General features: G+C 42.4%; 1 protein-coding gene across 1 annotated transcript in view; it reads left to right on the forward strand.

Annotated features, from left to right (window-relative positions):
• The window catches only part of Terb2 (telomere repeat binding bouquet formation protein 2), a 20,568-nt gene extending 15,577 nt beyond the window's left edge, over window positions 1-4,991 (forward strand). Inside the window, exon 7 of the mRNA XM_031371698.1 lies at window positions 3,396-4,991. Coding sequence (XP_031227558.1) covers window positions 3,396-3,541 — 146 coding nt within the window. The 3' untranslated portion in view covers window positions 3,542-4,991. The remainder of the gene's footprint in view (window positions 1-3,395) is intronic.
• The last annotated feature ends 10,843 nt before the right edge of the window (window positions 4,992-15,834 follow it).

Raw genomic sequence — 15,834 nt, forward strand, 5'->3', positions numbered from 1 at the left:
ATGTGTGCTCAGCAGGCATTCAGCCAATAAGCTATACCAGCTGACCATTTTTTCCAACCATTAAAAGAATTCAATTTCCCCCAAAAAAGGAAAAGGAGGTTAAAATTTAGAGAAAACTTTGAGCAGTAAGAGAGTGATGGTAATTGATTCTGACTAAGGCCAAGTCCTAGCCAGCAACTGTGCTGAGATGAAACAGGCAGAGTGTGATAGAATGCCAGAAACTGGGCTGGCCCAGCAGTGTTCTTGGTCTCTCTTTGTAACATTGTTCCTTCCAGGGTATGAGGCAGGATCTCCCAGAATGAGGAGTTTTATGATCTCCCATCAATTAGAAAAGGTTGGTTAGATAATTTATGATGACAGTGTAAAAAAAAATAAGTCTCCTCAAATAGGATAAAAGGTAGATTTTTTAGGCCTGGCGATGGTGGCACATGCCTTTAATCCCAGCACTTGGGAGGCAGAGGCAGGTAGATTTCTGAGTTTGAGGCCAGCCTGGTCTGCAGATTGAGTTCCAGGACAGCTAGGACTACACAGAGAAACCCTGTCTCGAAAAAAACAAAAAACAAAACAAAAAAAGGTAGATTTTTAGAGACTATAAGTGACCATGGTCTAGAAACAGATTCAGCTTACACCAAATCCCTTGTCACAGTGTCGTAGCAGTTTGATGTAGTTATATAGTAATAAAACAAAGACGGTCATATACAAGATACTTTTTAAATTCATTGGTGGGAACCAGTAGAGCAGGGAATGAGAGGGCTGTCACAGCCCTCATGTGCTGTCTGTGATGTCCTTAGCTTGGGGTAGGTAGAAGCTCAGGGCCTGCTAAGTCTTCCCTACTGGTCACAAAGATGTCACACAGATGGGAGAGGATTGTCAGTAGAGAGGCTGTGACATGTCAGCAGTAACATGCCAGCCTCTGCAGTCACAAGTCTGACCAGTTAATCAGCTTTGCAGAAGATGCTGTTTTTTTAGGGAAACTTCTGTTCACCATGACCAGCTCTAAGACAGAATTGTGGGGGACAGATAGTAGAGTTCCTGTAAGCTGTCTGGAAGAGAGAAATTATAGTCTGTACCTTGGGGAAGAGCTACAAGCCAAAAACTGGGATGAAAGCTGAGAAGCATCATGGTAGCACCCTTATCCTGGTAGGAATATATTTGCTAATGAATTTTGTATTTCTTTCCTAGATACCTTTAGAAACCTCACATAGTATATAGGTGAGGGGGTCCCTGCAGGTTATCTAGGCAGTGAAGCCAACCCCTGGGAGAGATGAGAATAAAAACTCAGTGCAGATGGACTTCATCAACCTGGACTAGACTCTGGAGAGTCTAATTCCAGGCAGATTATTATTGTAGGCATATTTAAACACAGTACATTTTGGAAAAGGATCTCCAGGCAACAATAGTTCCCATAATTCCAATTCCAATTCTGGATGCATAATAAAGCTTAAGATGTGATTACATAGCAGCTCTTTTACACAGTACATGTGACCTTGAGGTTGGGTTCTACACCTAAAAGGCCCAGACTCTACCTTGGTCTCTGACAGATAGCATGGAGGTCAGCAGGCATAAAGTACATATGACATCTGCGTAAGGATGGATAATGGTCTAGGGAGGGAAGAATCTGGAATTCTGAAGAATGTGGATGAGGTCTGTCCCTTCAGATAGCAAAAAGGTCACCAGGTCATTAGCAACCTCCACTCTCAGCTTCCTGGATGGAATGCAGGGATTTGATTTTCTCTCCTCCACTGTGGACACACCCCTGTGTGTTAACGTTCCTGGGTCTCTTAGTGCTTCTCCATGAGTACAAGAGCCTAGTGCCCTCTACATATATGTGCAGTGAGCATTTAGAAACAATCACATAGTGTATGTGTGCACTACATGTTTTGAAACCTTGGGTACTGTCTGTGCAATGATCCTTTTCTCCACTTGTTACACATGCTTCTGCATCAGGCAGAGATCATGGGTACACATGGGATGTCGTAGAAGTGCTTCGGAAGAGCTAATAAAGTAGATGCCCATGACTGAAATAGATCAAAGATACTATAATCTCTATGGCTGGATTCATAATTTTAAACTATAAATAGACTGTTTATTACTAAAACAAGCTATATACATAAATTCTGTTGCTATTGATTGTACTTTTAAATTCGGGCATACTTGAGATCTTCTAAAAATTTTTATGTACACTGTTTTAGTATTAGAATAAACCACTAATATTTGTATTACATGTAAAATACAATCATTTAAATGGTAATTATTATGACATTACTGCTTAAGGTATTTAAATTCTTCCTTAAGGACAGGAAAGATGGCTCAGTGGTTAAGAGCACTTAACTGCTTTTCCGGAGGTCCTGAGTTCAAATCCCAGCAACCACATGGTGACTCACAACCATCTGTAATGAGACCAGATGCCCTCTGGTGCATCTGAAGACAGCTATAGTGTACTTACATATAATAAATAATAATAAAAAATTTCATTAAATCCTTCCTTAAGCTCTCTGCATTTAGGCAGGGATTCTTTTTTTTGGCATTCATGTCTATTTCAAATTATTAATGACATTAGTATTACACACATAACTTTTATTGACTCATGGTAGTACTGACTTTTAATTTTTCACTAAAGAACATCATCCTAGTTTTATAGTGCTTGTAATTGTGCTCTGTGACAGCTGTGCTGTTAGGTAGTTGGAGAGAGTTCTCAGTGGTTATACTCTACGCCAGTTATTGCCAGTCATTTTGTTTTAAGTACTTAATGTTCCAGCCCCAGTATGGACACTACACTCTCAGTAATCTAAGTTGCTTATCTAGTACCTATGCCTTTCCAAAGTAGAAGAAAAAGTTAAGTGTGTTGGTTCACACATATAGTCTTAGAACTTAGGAAGCTGGAGCAGAGGATTGCTGAAAGCTCCAGGCCAGCCTGGGCTACAAGTGAGTTCCAGTCTAGCCTAGGTTAAAGTGTGAAACCTGTTTCAGAAAAAGAAAGTATGACAGTGAAGAGGAAAGATGAGTAGAAGAGAGGAGAGGAGACAAATATGACCAAAATACAATGATATATTTGCATAAAAAGGCTATGGTAAAACTCATCATTTTGTAAACTAAGGTGGGGTTGGGGGAAGAAAAGCATGTTAAAGGCTGGAGATGTAGCCCAGCTGGTAGAGCCCTGGGCCTAGCCTCCAGTACTGGAGCATGGTAGTCATGTCGGACTGCAGAGGCAGCAGCAGGAAGTTAAAGATTTAAGGTTGTCCTCAGAGAATTCTCTCAATAGCATAATTTCTTCTTCTTCATTCTTTTCTTTTAAAAAAAAGTTCTATAAATTTTTTAAGTAATGAATCAAAGACTTTGAAAACCAAATAGCATGAGAGGATTTCAAATGTATCTATTTCTTCTTATTTGTATAGGTTACATATCAATTGATGCCTTGGAGAAATTTCTTGGAGAATTACATGACTTCATTCCTGGAAGCTCAGGATATTTGGCATATCATGTTCAAGATGAAATTAATATGTCTGCCATAAAAAACAAATTAAGAAGGAAACTAAGTTAAGCCATACTTATATCTGGGCACTTTTTTTTTTTTATAAATTAGTATGATGTGTATAATTTAAATGTGGAAAAAGAATTATTTTCTTTCTTAATATGTGTCCTGAGAAAGCTCAGAATCATTTGACGACTGAAATTTGTGGTGTATTCACAAATTGTGAGTTATTGTCATCCAAACACACTTAGAACTCTGTTAAAGGCTCTTTTGGTTTTGACTTTAATATTGTATTTTTTTTTCTAGGTTCAGTATTGAAATGCTAGCTTTTATGATGCTGGTCATATTATTTTGATTTAAAATAAACTAGGAGGCTATACTTGAACTGTAAATGTTTGTTTCTGAAACAGTGAGTCAGGTGTCTTACCATCCCCATAGTAGAGCTTGAGGCCAAGACTGCGGCTTATGAGGAAGTGAAGCCCTTGGGAAGGTGTCTTGCCAGAGTGACTAAATGAGGCCCAGCCCAAACTGGAATGTGACTTTCCTCATTTTCCAAGCTGGTATTCATACCCTGTGTTTCTATATGGCCGTGCTGGAACCTCTGTCAGGATCTGTGTAGCTCATGTGTTATTCCAGCTGGCCTCTAGCTCCCAAGTAATGTTCCCACCTCAGTACATTCCCAATATGCTGAGACTGTAGCTGTGTGCTTCTGGACCTAGCTCTTGTGTCTTACATAAATCTAGAGATGTGGCAATTTCAAGAAGGCAGTTTTGCTGAGCTTGGTGGCGCTGACCTATAATCATCCTAGGTACTGGATGACTGAGGCAGGAGTAGCCATCCCGGGCAACTTCCTAAGTCCCTGTCTCAGAATAAAAAGTTAGAAGAGGCCAACTACAAAGCCTCTACAGCTTGTAGAAGGTCCTGTGTTCGGTGCCATGAAACCACTTCTTTACTAGAGTGTGGTGGGCTAACTACTTTCTGGAGACATAAATGGAATTCTTTTGAAGATGTCTTCTTAAGCTTACTTGTTCTTCTGGCAGGTATAGAGGTATCTAAAGAAAATGTATCTTTTTGTGTGTGTGTGTGGATTTTTGGATGTTTGTGAGCATTAGCTCTACCTTTTCCCTACAACTCAAACTTCATACCATAAAATTGTAACACAACTCTCAGCCACAGCATTTGAGAATTATTTTTTTTCTTTGTCTGTTTGGTAGTTTTTCCTTATTTATTTTTGTGTCTGTGGTTAAGTGCTTCTGAACTTACAAATGAAAAAAAACCTGTTAATTATCTTTTCCTGAAACATTAAATATTGTCTCTTCCTGAACACTTTATCTTAGTCACGTTCTATTGATTAGGTTTTACATAGAAACCAAGCCTATCTGTAGATTTAAAAATTAATTATTAAGAGTATTACGTAAGTTTACAGTAAGTTGTTTACATTGGGATTATTGTAAGAGTATTCAGTGTTTCTCCCAACATGTACATGCATTAACATAGTAAATAAAAACCTCCAACAAAACAGAAATGTTTCTCAAAGTGATTATAATTTCAGATAGACAATGCAAACATAATACATATGTTTTTGGAATACTGCCAGGGGCAGTAAAATCAGCTGATATGGTAAGTTTTTCAAGACTTGGAAATTGAAGAAATATCAATGTCAAATGACAAATGTCTTAGTTTCTTATTTGTTGTGATAAAATATTCTGATAAGGACAACTTAAGGGGAAAGGGTTTATTCTGGCTCACAGGTCAGGGGAGAGTCACATAAACTGATGAGGATGACGTGACTGCTCCATGGTACAGTTAAGGTTTTTACTGTAGATATGAAGGACAGAACATCTGGAGGAGGCCAGCGCAGAGAGAGAGTGATAGGCTGAGTGTGTCCTGCAGACTGGGCCTGGCCAGAAACAGGAGCAGGGCAGAGAGAAAGGGGAGAAAGTGAAATGAAGACAGAGAGTTCAGGCAAAAGAGAGCACAGCTGACTGCAATGGGGTTATAAGGAGAGGGAGAAGCTGGGGCAGGGAAGTCTGGGAGTTGAGAAGTTTAGGGGAGGAGGTGAGAAGGGCTTCGGTGCTAGAGTGGACTTTGAAATGTATAACAGGTCCTTGTGATACTGAGGGAGCCTGGAGCCCAGCATGCACTTTGATATCCTAATAACCACCACAGACAGCCATGTGTCCCTTCTGACATCGATAAGGGAAATGGCTCCTTTTGGTAAAGGAGACCTGCTTCACAAGTTCCCAAGGGCCGGACGGTGGTGGCGCATGCCTTTAATCCCAGCACTTGGGAGGCAGAGGCAGGCAGATTTCTGAGTTTGAGGCCAGCCTGGTCTACAGAGTGAGTTCCAGGACAGCCAGGGCTATACAGAGAAACCCTGTCTCGAAAAAAAAAACCAAAAAAAAAAAAAACAACAACAACAACAAAAACAAGTTCCCAAGGGGTGCTGGCTTCTGTCTAACTGCCAGAATTGGGGAAATGGAGTTCCCTTTGGACCTGGCATAGCAGAAGCACACGGCAGAGGAGTCAAGGCCCCAGGAGCTTAAGGCAGCGGCTGTATCTCATCCATGTTCAAGAAGCAGGGGTAGGGAGAGACAGGCAGGCTGCTGCTCACTTCTCCGTTTCCATTTATAAAATCTGTAATCCCAGCCAGGGAGTGTCATCACCCACAGAGGTCTCCCATCCAATTAACTGTAATCAACAAAATCCCCTACATGCACACTCAGAGGGCCATCTCCCAGGTGGTTTTGATCTTGACAAGCTCACAGTTAATGCTCACAGTTCTGCCCTCTGTCAACTAGATACCCAAACATCACCTTTAAGTCATAACCTTCCTCTCCTTGTCCACATCTCATGACATCATGACTTATAGCATCAAGTGCGCCTAGTCCAGCTTTAAAGTCCTCATAGTTTTTTTTTTTTAAGATTTATTTTATTTATTTTATGTGTATGAGTACCCTGTAGCTGTACAGGTGGCTGTGAGCCATCATGAGTGTAGCTGCTCTCTGGCCCCAGCTCACTCTTGCCCTGCTTGCTCCAGCATAATTCATTGTAGCTGTCTTCAGACACACCAGAAGAGGGCATCAGATCTCATTACAGGTGGTTTCGAGCCACCATGTGGTTGCTGGGATCCTAACTCAGGACCCCTGGAAGAGCAGTCAGTGCTTTTAACTGCTGAGCCATCTCTCCAGTCCCAGTCCCCATAGTTTTCAACAATTCCAACAATTCCAACACTTTAAAATTACAGTCATGGGTGCTGGAGAGATAGCTCAGCAGGTAAGAGCAGTGACTGTTCTTCCAGAGGACCAGAGTTCAATTCCCAACACCCATATGTCAACATCTGACACCTTCGCAGACATATATGCAGGCAAAACATGGTACAATGCCAATGCTGAGGCATCCCTTCCCCCTGAGCTACCAGCTTTATGATGGGTATAGTGTAGAATATAGCTTATTTAGGGCATGAGACGGAGGAGGGGGGAGAGTTGAGAAGGGAGTAGACACACACAGAGAGAAAGAGAGAGAGAACAGAGAGAGAGAGAGAGAGGGAGGGAGGGAGGCAGAGAGGCAGAAGAGAAAGAAGAGGGTGGCGGGGTGGGGGGAGGGAGAGAGAGAGTGAAAGGAGTCAGAGAGGGAGAGAAGGTGCAGAGAGAGCGAGGAGGGGACAAACAGCATCTGTTATAGCAAGCCAGGCCTACCTAACTGTTGCCAGGTAACTGTTGGACGGAGCTTAGAAGGAATGGCAATACATATTCAGACAAAGAAAAGGAAGTCATGATAGTTTCAGGAAATGGATACAAATAGAGATCATTCAAATGAAATATGCCAGAATTGGGTTTGAATTTTCATGTGTGTGTGTGTGTGTGTGTGTGTGTGTGTGTGTGTGTGTGTGTGTTCATCAAAGTAGAGGACTATGAGGAGAAGAAGCAATCTTAGAGATTGAGGCACCACCAAAGAGAGACAGAGAGAGAGAGAGAGAGAGAGAGAGAGAGAGAGAGAGAGAGAGAGAGAGAGAGAGAGAGAGAGAGAACGAATCACCAACTATTAGTCTGGGTGCTTTTTAAAGGAACTTTCAGTAGAAACCAGGGTGAGGTACAGAGCCAGGGATGAACTGGAGTCTGGTTGGCTCAAGGCACTGCCTCTCAGTTTCAGCCACATAGGGGCATACACCCTGGAAGCAGAACTGCTCATCTAGAAGATGACAAAGCAGCGGAGGCCCTCTGACCCCACAAGGACATTCTCAGAACTGCTACTCTGGGGTCTCTAACCCGCTCGTCTCAGTGTCTGTCTCCTGTTCCCATTAATGTGGTTCAGAAGCCTTTGGGGCTGGTTTGGAGGAAGAATTTGGAAAATCTGGAGAAGCAAGCTGCAGAAAGCAGAGTGCTGTGGGCGGGGCTTATCAGGTGACCTGGTGGGAGTGGAGAAGACCTGCGTGACCATGACCGTAGCCTGCTGTGTTTGCCATGCGTTAGTTCTATTTTTCTTTTTCTATGTTTCCATTCTTGGGATAGGTATTGTGAAAAAGAACTCCTGGGGTAGGGGATTATGTCTACCAAGGCTGACTGACTGACTGGAACTGTGGAGAGCTTTGGGGGCCTCTTGACAGGAATCTGACATTGGGGCAGGACAAGGAAGTGGACTTCAGGCAGGAATTTGACATCCGGCCATGACAAGGAAGTAAGCTCAGGCAGGAATCTAATTTTAGGGCAGACCAGATAAGTAGGCTTCAGGCAAGAACGTGACTTTGGGCTGGGACAGGGAAGTAGGCTCAGATATCTTGGTCGCCGTGATAAGCCCTTTGAAACAAAACTGTGATCAAAGGACTTTGTTTATTGCCTTGCTTGTTCCTTGACTATTTGTGTTTATTGTACTGCCTGCCCGCCCTTCATACTTGCATGTAATTAAGGTGGTATAAAAGCAGATTGGGAAAAAATAAACTCCCCTCAGCCTCAGAACTGGCTGGGTTATGCTACAATGTTGTCTAATTGTCTTTTTTTCTTTTTAATCCTCACTCCTTCGCTGGAGAACCTGCTGACTGACTGAGCTGTCTTGGTCACAGAACTTTAATGATATGGAGAGGTTGGAATGTTGCAAATCCAGAGCCATATTTTCTTGGGGTATCCTTAGCTGTGTATTGCCCTTCTCTGTTCATGGCCTGTAGTGCGTGTGCATGCGTGTGTGTGTGTGTGTGTGTGTGTGTGTGTGTGTGTGTGTGTGTCCATTACGTAAATCCTTTGGAATGCATGAGCAGACCCCAGTTTCCACCAACCAAAGGTCCAAGAATGCTATCAGATAGCGTTTGAGGCCTACAGCAGTTTTCAGTGCTTCTCTGTAACCTGTCTGCTCAAAGCCTGCCAATGTGCAGGAAAGGCATGTTGTTTTACGACTTTCTTCTATTACTGTAGAAAAGTTTAGGAAACTGAAATGTCCTTGGAAACACAGTGTTTGAGGGACCATGGTTCTGTGCTCCTGGGCCCAGGCTAATCACAGTTAGCTCTAGAATAAACCATCATGTTCATTCTCCTGAGGTAAGAGCTGTTTCTTTCCTCAGCAAAGTTTGTCCTGTGTGGTCAGGGTCACACCATTTTGTTCAGCTCCTCTATTTTGGTTGAACTGTGACAATTTCATGGCTACTATGGTTTAGTTTCTAGAACTTAAGTGACTTGTTTCTGTGGGTTCTTCCATACCCTACCCTGATAACCTTCAGTAATGGCTGCTCAAGGAAGCTCTTTATCCATCATCTGACAGTCTGTAACTGACTGCGAATGGTTATCCCCAGCCATAGCCAACTGCTGGCCAAAGTGGGAAACTTTTCAACCTACTCGCCTGCCCTCTTTCTCTAAAACATGTAATAAGGGGACTGAATTCTCTGCAGAGCGCCCAACATGCTGCCATCCATCTGTGGCAGGAATATCTTTTCAAATAAACTACTTATAAAAAGGCCAATATGGGGGTTAGAGAGATGGCTCAACAGTTAAAAGTGTTTGTTGCTCTTAAAGAGAACCTGAGTTCAATTCCCAGCATCCATACCCAAATACAACCAATGAAACAAAGTAACTAGCATACACATTTGGAAATTCAATAAATATGTTGTACACACACACACACACACTCACATACACACAAAAGCCAAAAACCTAGGTTTAATGGAAAAGGAAGAAAAAAATCAATTTTAAGACTGGCCTTGTGGCTGGAGAAGTGACTCAATGGTTAAGAGCACTGACTACTCTTTCAGAGGTCCTGAGTTCAAATCCCAGCAACCATATGGTGGCTCACAACCATCTGTAATGAGATCTGATGCCCTCTTCTGGTATGTCTGAAGACCATGACAGTGTAGTTGTATACCTTAAACAAATAAATTAAAAAAAAAAAATCTTATGCCTTTGGGGCTGGAGAGATGGCTCAGCAGTTATAAGCACTGACTACTCTACCAAAGGTCCTGAGTTCAAATCCCAGCAACCACATGGTGGCTCACAACCATCCATAATGAGATCTGTCCTCCTTTTCTGGGGTGCCTGGAGACAGCTACAGTGTACTTACATAAAATAAATAAATAAACTTTTTTAAAAAAGGCTGGCCTTTACTAATTTAGTATTTCATATCAAAGCTTGTGTGGTTTCAGCTAAATAGAAGACTGATCATCTTAAATCTTAAAATTGAAATAAAGATAGTTGAACATGTTGGACATGCTTGTGACCCCCATCATTTGGGAGGGAGACTAGGTAGAGGGGATGGTACTCACGTTATGTGGAGGCCTCTACAACTACCACCACTCCAGCAGAGCAAAGAGCCCTGGGAGGCAAGAAGGTAGCTCATTTGAACATGACTTAGGAGCTGCCGTTGGTTCAAACTTTGGAATCTGACCCCAAGCAGTTTACTCTAAGCATATTAAGCACAGCACAGCTTGGTGGAAACTTTTCTGGTGATAAATAACAATTCCATGTGCCCAGTAAAGCATAAGATGTTACTATACTGAAACTCTGAAGTACTTTTGACACCTCCTATAAAGAGTTTTTATAGATAGACAGGCTTACGGTAAGATCCCGGGGAGGGCCCCTTGTGGTCTGGGCCACACAGCACAAAGGCCACAGGTTGTTATCATATTTGCTCCCAGCCTTTTAGACAGATAACAGGTTTTATACATCTAAGAACTCCCAGAAATAGACTGAACAATGCTTTATTAACTTTAGATTTTTTTTGAATGCCAATGAGGTAGGAACAACAGCTGCTAAAAGACACTGGATTATTAAAAACAAAAACAAAAACAACTGAGTTAGGTCATCCTGTATAACTTTAAGGATGCTTTAACACCAGAATATGTGGTGGTGATGTTCAGTTCTTACTAAGACAGCCAAGTTATTGAGGTAACATGGACATAGCTTCCCTGTTGTTTCTAGGCAACACAGTCTTTACTGCAGACTTCCTTGGTCCTCTGGCTTTTCCAGACCCTTCTTCCACTGTCCTGAGTCTTCAACCTAGGGGCTGTGTTGTAGCTGTATCCATGGGGGCTGGGCATTACGTGATCAGTTCTCAGCATTTTGACCAACTGTGGCTTTCTGTATTGGTCTCCAAACCCTTTCATGAAAGTGTTGATTTCTATGTGGGGAGGATGTAAAGTCCACCCCCAAGCCCCAAGAGGCTCATGGGTAAGAGATCACCTTGAGTCTCATTATAAAGACTTTGGATTTGAACTTTTGAGCAATGCCAAAGTTGATGAGGCTTTGAGGGAGGCATTAGAATGTTTGTATTGTAAAAAAAGATAGTCATAGGAAGTTAGAGTTATGATGTTGCTTTGTCATCATTTGGATAGTATGTAGGGTACGAGGAGAAACAATTAGATAGCAGGTTGATGCCTTAAGAACAGGGCAGAGATGCCTTCTATTTGCTACACAAATTTTATGGTTTAAAACTATACAAATTCAGCTGGAGAGATGTCTCAGCAGTTAAGAGCACTGACTGCTCTTCCAGAGGTCCTGAGTTCAATTCCCAGCAACCACACAGTGGTTCACAACCATCTGCAATGGGGTCTGATGCTCTCTTCTGGTGTGTCTGAAGAGAGCAATGGTGAATACATAAAATAAAAAAAAAAAAAAAGAAATTTAAAACTCTACAAATTGATCATTTTGCAGTTTTAGAAGTCAGAAGTCTGGGGCTGGAGTGGAGAGATGGCCCAGTAGTTAAGAGCACTGACTGCTCTTCCAGAGGTTCTGAGTTCAATTCCCAGCAACCACAAAGTGGTTCACAATCATCTGTGATGGGATCTGGCTCCCTCTTCTGGTGTGTCTGAAGACAGCTACAGTGTACTTCATATAAGTAAAAGAAATAAAAAAAAAAAAAAAAAGAAGTCGGAAGTCTGAAATTAGTTTCATGGACCAAAATCAAAGTGACTGGAAGACTGAGCTCCCTCAGAGGCCCCAGGGAGACCTGCCCTGCAACCTGTATACAGAACCATACTCTTTGATGGAATTCTCCTCCATTTTGGAAGCCAGCAGCATAGCATCTTGTTCTAGTCATCAGAGTGGTGTTTTTCTCTGTGATAAAGTCTCTGCTACTTGTCTGTTCTAAAGGCACTTTAGGGTCTACCCAGGTAACCCAGGATAATTCCCCCATTTCAAGAACCTTAATCAAACCCGAAAAGGCCCTTTCTTGAAATAAGAGTTACAAATTCCAGAGCTTAATGCTCGGATATCTTGGGGTGGGTGTATTATTCAGCCTGCCCTCCTCTGTACAATGCCTTTTTTCTCCAATAAGGGAGGCCTATTGTGAACTTCCTGTTGTGGTTTGTCAGTTGCTTTAATTGCCAAAGCTGAAGAGAATGAAAATAATTAAGTGAAAAGAACACTTGACTAAACTGAATGAAATACACATCCCTACTTCGCCAGCTCATGGGATGGTGAGAAGGGTAAGTAGAAAGGAAGGTTTAGTTTCACCTCGTCAAGGCCAGCTACTGATTTTCCTCTTTCTTCCCTTCCCTTCCTGGGAATAGACTGGACACTTTGTCTATTTAGCAAAACAGTGGGAGTAAGTTCCCTGCTAGGGCTTTAAACTTGCATCCTGGCCTTTTTGACCAGATTTACAGTAACAGGCCTGAATTTCCTCTTGTGAAGCAAGCCTTAGATCCAGTTGAAAAATGGTTGGTTACCTGCCACGACATTCGTGCCATACTGTCTAGTTCTAGTGGGCAAGCAAGAACAATTCCAAGAGCCTGCATTGTTTTGGGAAACATCTGAGGCCTCCTGGACCAACAACCACAGTCACTGAGATGTTTGTATAATAACCCATGGCTTGGGGGAATGGCATTATCTACCTATGTAAGGTTTGAACTCCATTCAAACTCCTCCTTCCTTGCTCCTTTCCTTCCTTCCTTCCTCCCTCCCTCCCTCCCTCCCTTCCTTCCTTCCTTCCCTTCCTTTCTTCTTTTCTCCCTCCTTTCCTTCCTTTCTTCTTTTCTTCCTTCTTCCCTTCCCCTCTCTCTTTCTTTTTTTGAGGCAGGGTTTCTTTGTGTAGCCTTGTCTGTCCTGGAACTTGCTCTGTAGACCAACCAGGCTGGCCTTGAACACATAGATATCTGCCTGCCTCTGTCTCACAAGTGTTGAGATTAAAGACATGCACCACAATGGCCAGGGCTTCAAATCCTCTTTAAAAATGTTTTAGTTAGCTTACAAAGTAGTGGATTTCCATAAGACTTTCATATGTGCTTATTATTTTTTTTGTTAACCTTCCTCTTATTTCCTTCTCTCCCCACCATCCCTCCCCATCCCTGCTTAACTCTTCCCACCACCAGCCTTATGTTCCTCCCACCTTTCCCCATGATCACTGGCCCCATTACAGCTCAAACCTTTTCCGGTCCCAGTATTTCCTCACCTCTACTCCATATCGCAAGTGTTCCACTGTCTCCATCCCCTCTTAAGGCCTATTCTCTTCCCCACTTTAGGATGGCACTTTCCACAATGGTCTGGGCTCTCTTACGTAAACTTGCAATTTAGAAAATGCCTCACAGACATGACCACGGGCCATGAGTTTAAGAACTCCTGTGTCCATTACGTATTCATCATCATCAGTTGGTTGACACCTAGACCAATTCCATTTCTCAGCTACTGTGAGCAAATCATCAGTGAATGTGGTTGTACAAGCATGGCTGTAGCAAGGTATATGTCCAAGATAGTATAAATAGACCATATGGTATTTGTGGTTTTTAGCTTTATAAATATTCTCTGTGTGTGTGGGGGGGGCATGGATGTACATGTCTGTCTGTGTGCCTGCCATGTGTACAGGTGCCCACAGAGGCCAGACAAGGATGTTAGATCCTCTAGAGCTGGAGTTATAGGCAGTTATGAACTGCCAGATATGGGTACTGGAAACTGAACTTGGGGTTAACCACGGAGTCATCTCTCCAGCCTCAGTTTTAGCCTTTTGAGAAACATCTGCACTGATTCCCTACACACCATACCTGGGCACACTATTTACACCATGTTCATGGTGGATGTGGCTTCATTATTCACCACATCCTCCTCTGAACTTGTCTGTTTACTTGATGATCTCCAATCCGACAGGGATGAAGGGGAACCTCAGAAGTCCTATTTTGGGCTGGCTAGATGGCTCAGCCAGGAAGAGCACTGACTGTTTCCTAAGGTCCTAAGTTCAAATCCCAGCAACCACATGGTGGCTCACAACTACCTGTAATGAGAGCTGACCCCCTCTTTTTGGTGCATCTGAAGACAGCTGCAGTGTACTTATGTATAATATTTAAATCTTTAAAAAAAACATTGTACAGCAATAAACTTACATTGGTAGTAATTGTATTTAAAAAAAGGTTCTATTTTGCATTTTACTGGTGGCTAAGGATGATGGACACCTGCAAAAATGTTTACTAGTTATCTGTGTTACTTCTCGGAGAACTCTCTGTTTAGCTCTATAACCCATTTTAAAAATGAGGTTCTTTGTTCTCTTGGTGTTTAGTCTCTTGAGTCCTTTGTGTGTACAACATACTAATCTTCCATTGGGTGCCTCACTGGCACAGATTTTCTCCCGTCTGTGGGCTGTGACTTCTCTAGATTGCCATGTCCTTTCCTTTACAGAAGCTTTGTAGTTTTATAGGGTCCTGTTTGTCAATTATTGCTCTTATTTTCTGAGCGATCAGAGTCCTTAGTTATTTTTCTTCAGAAAGTCCTTACCTATGCCTATATTTTGAAGTGTGCTCACTACTTTTTTCCTCTAGCAGTTCCAGAGTTTAAGGTCTCGTGTTGAAGTTCTCAATCCATTTGGAGTTGATTTTTATGCAGGGTCCACGTAGACATCCAGTTTTCCCAGCACCATTTGTTGAAGATGTAGCCAGGGCGAGCCAGGAAAACCTATTTCAAAAAAAAAGAGAAGATGCTGTTTTTTCTCCATGTTTCATTTTGGCATTTTTATTAAGATTTGGGTGGCTGTAGCCAAGCATGGAATACTTATGGTCCACATCCCTGTTTTGTGACAGTACTGTGCTCTGTGCTCGTACTGCATGGCTCTGTAGTATAACTAGAAACCAGGTACTCTTTTTGCCCTGCATTGCATTGGCTCTCTGGGGCCTTCTGAGCTTCCATATGAAATTTAGGGGATATTTTTCTATTTCTGTGAAGAATAGTATGGCTGTTTTGTTTGGGACTGAATTGAACCTATAGTTTCAACTCTCTGTAGGGTGGCCATTATCACAAGGTTAATTCTTCCAATCCATAAGTATGGAGGATTTTTTCCATCTACCTCGATTTCTTTCTTCATTGTTTTAACGTTTTCATTGTGCAAGACTTTCACTTCCTTAGGTTTATTCTTGTCTTGCTTATTGTTTTGTTGAGGATGGAACTGCTTCCCTGGTTTCTCTCTCCATGTTTGCTATTGGTAAACAGAAAGGCTATCGTATGTTGTATGTTGATTTTGTGGTCTTTCACTTTGCTGAACAGTGTTGAGCAGATCTTATTTCTCTAGTGAAGTCTTTAGGGTCTCCTTTGAGTAGAATCATATACATCATCTGTGAATAAAGATACTTTGGCCAGGCGTGGTGGCACACGCCTTTAATCCCAGCACTTGGGAGGCAGAGGCAGGCAGATTTCTGATCTGGCCAGCCTGATCTACAGAGTGAGTTCCAGGACAGCCAGGGCTATACAGAGAAACCCTGTCTCGAAAAAGAAAAAAAAAAAAAAGAAGATAATTTGAATTCCCCCTTTCCTTTTTGTATCCTTTTTGTTTGTCTCACCGCCCCCCCCAAAACACCCCCCTCAGTTTTTCCGAGATAGAGTTGCTCTGGCTGTCCTGGAACTCACTCACTGGCTCTGTAGACCAGGCTGGCCTCAAACTTGGAGATCCACCTGCCTCTGCCTCACAAGCGC

Source organism: Mastomys coucha, unplaced genomic scaffold (genome assembly GCF_008632895.1).
Source record: "Mastomys coucha isolate ucsf_1 unplaced genomic scaffold, UCSF_Mcou_1 pScaffold15, whole genome shotgun sequence".
Classification (NCBI taxonomy): domain Eukaryota; kingdom Metazoa; phylum Chordata; class Mammalia; order Rodentia; family Muridae; genus Mastomys; species Mastomys coucha.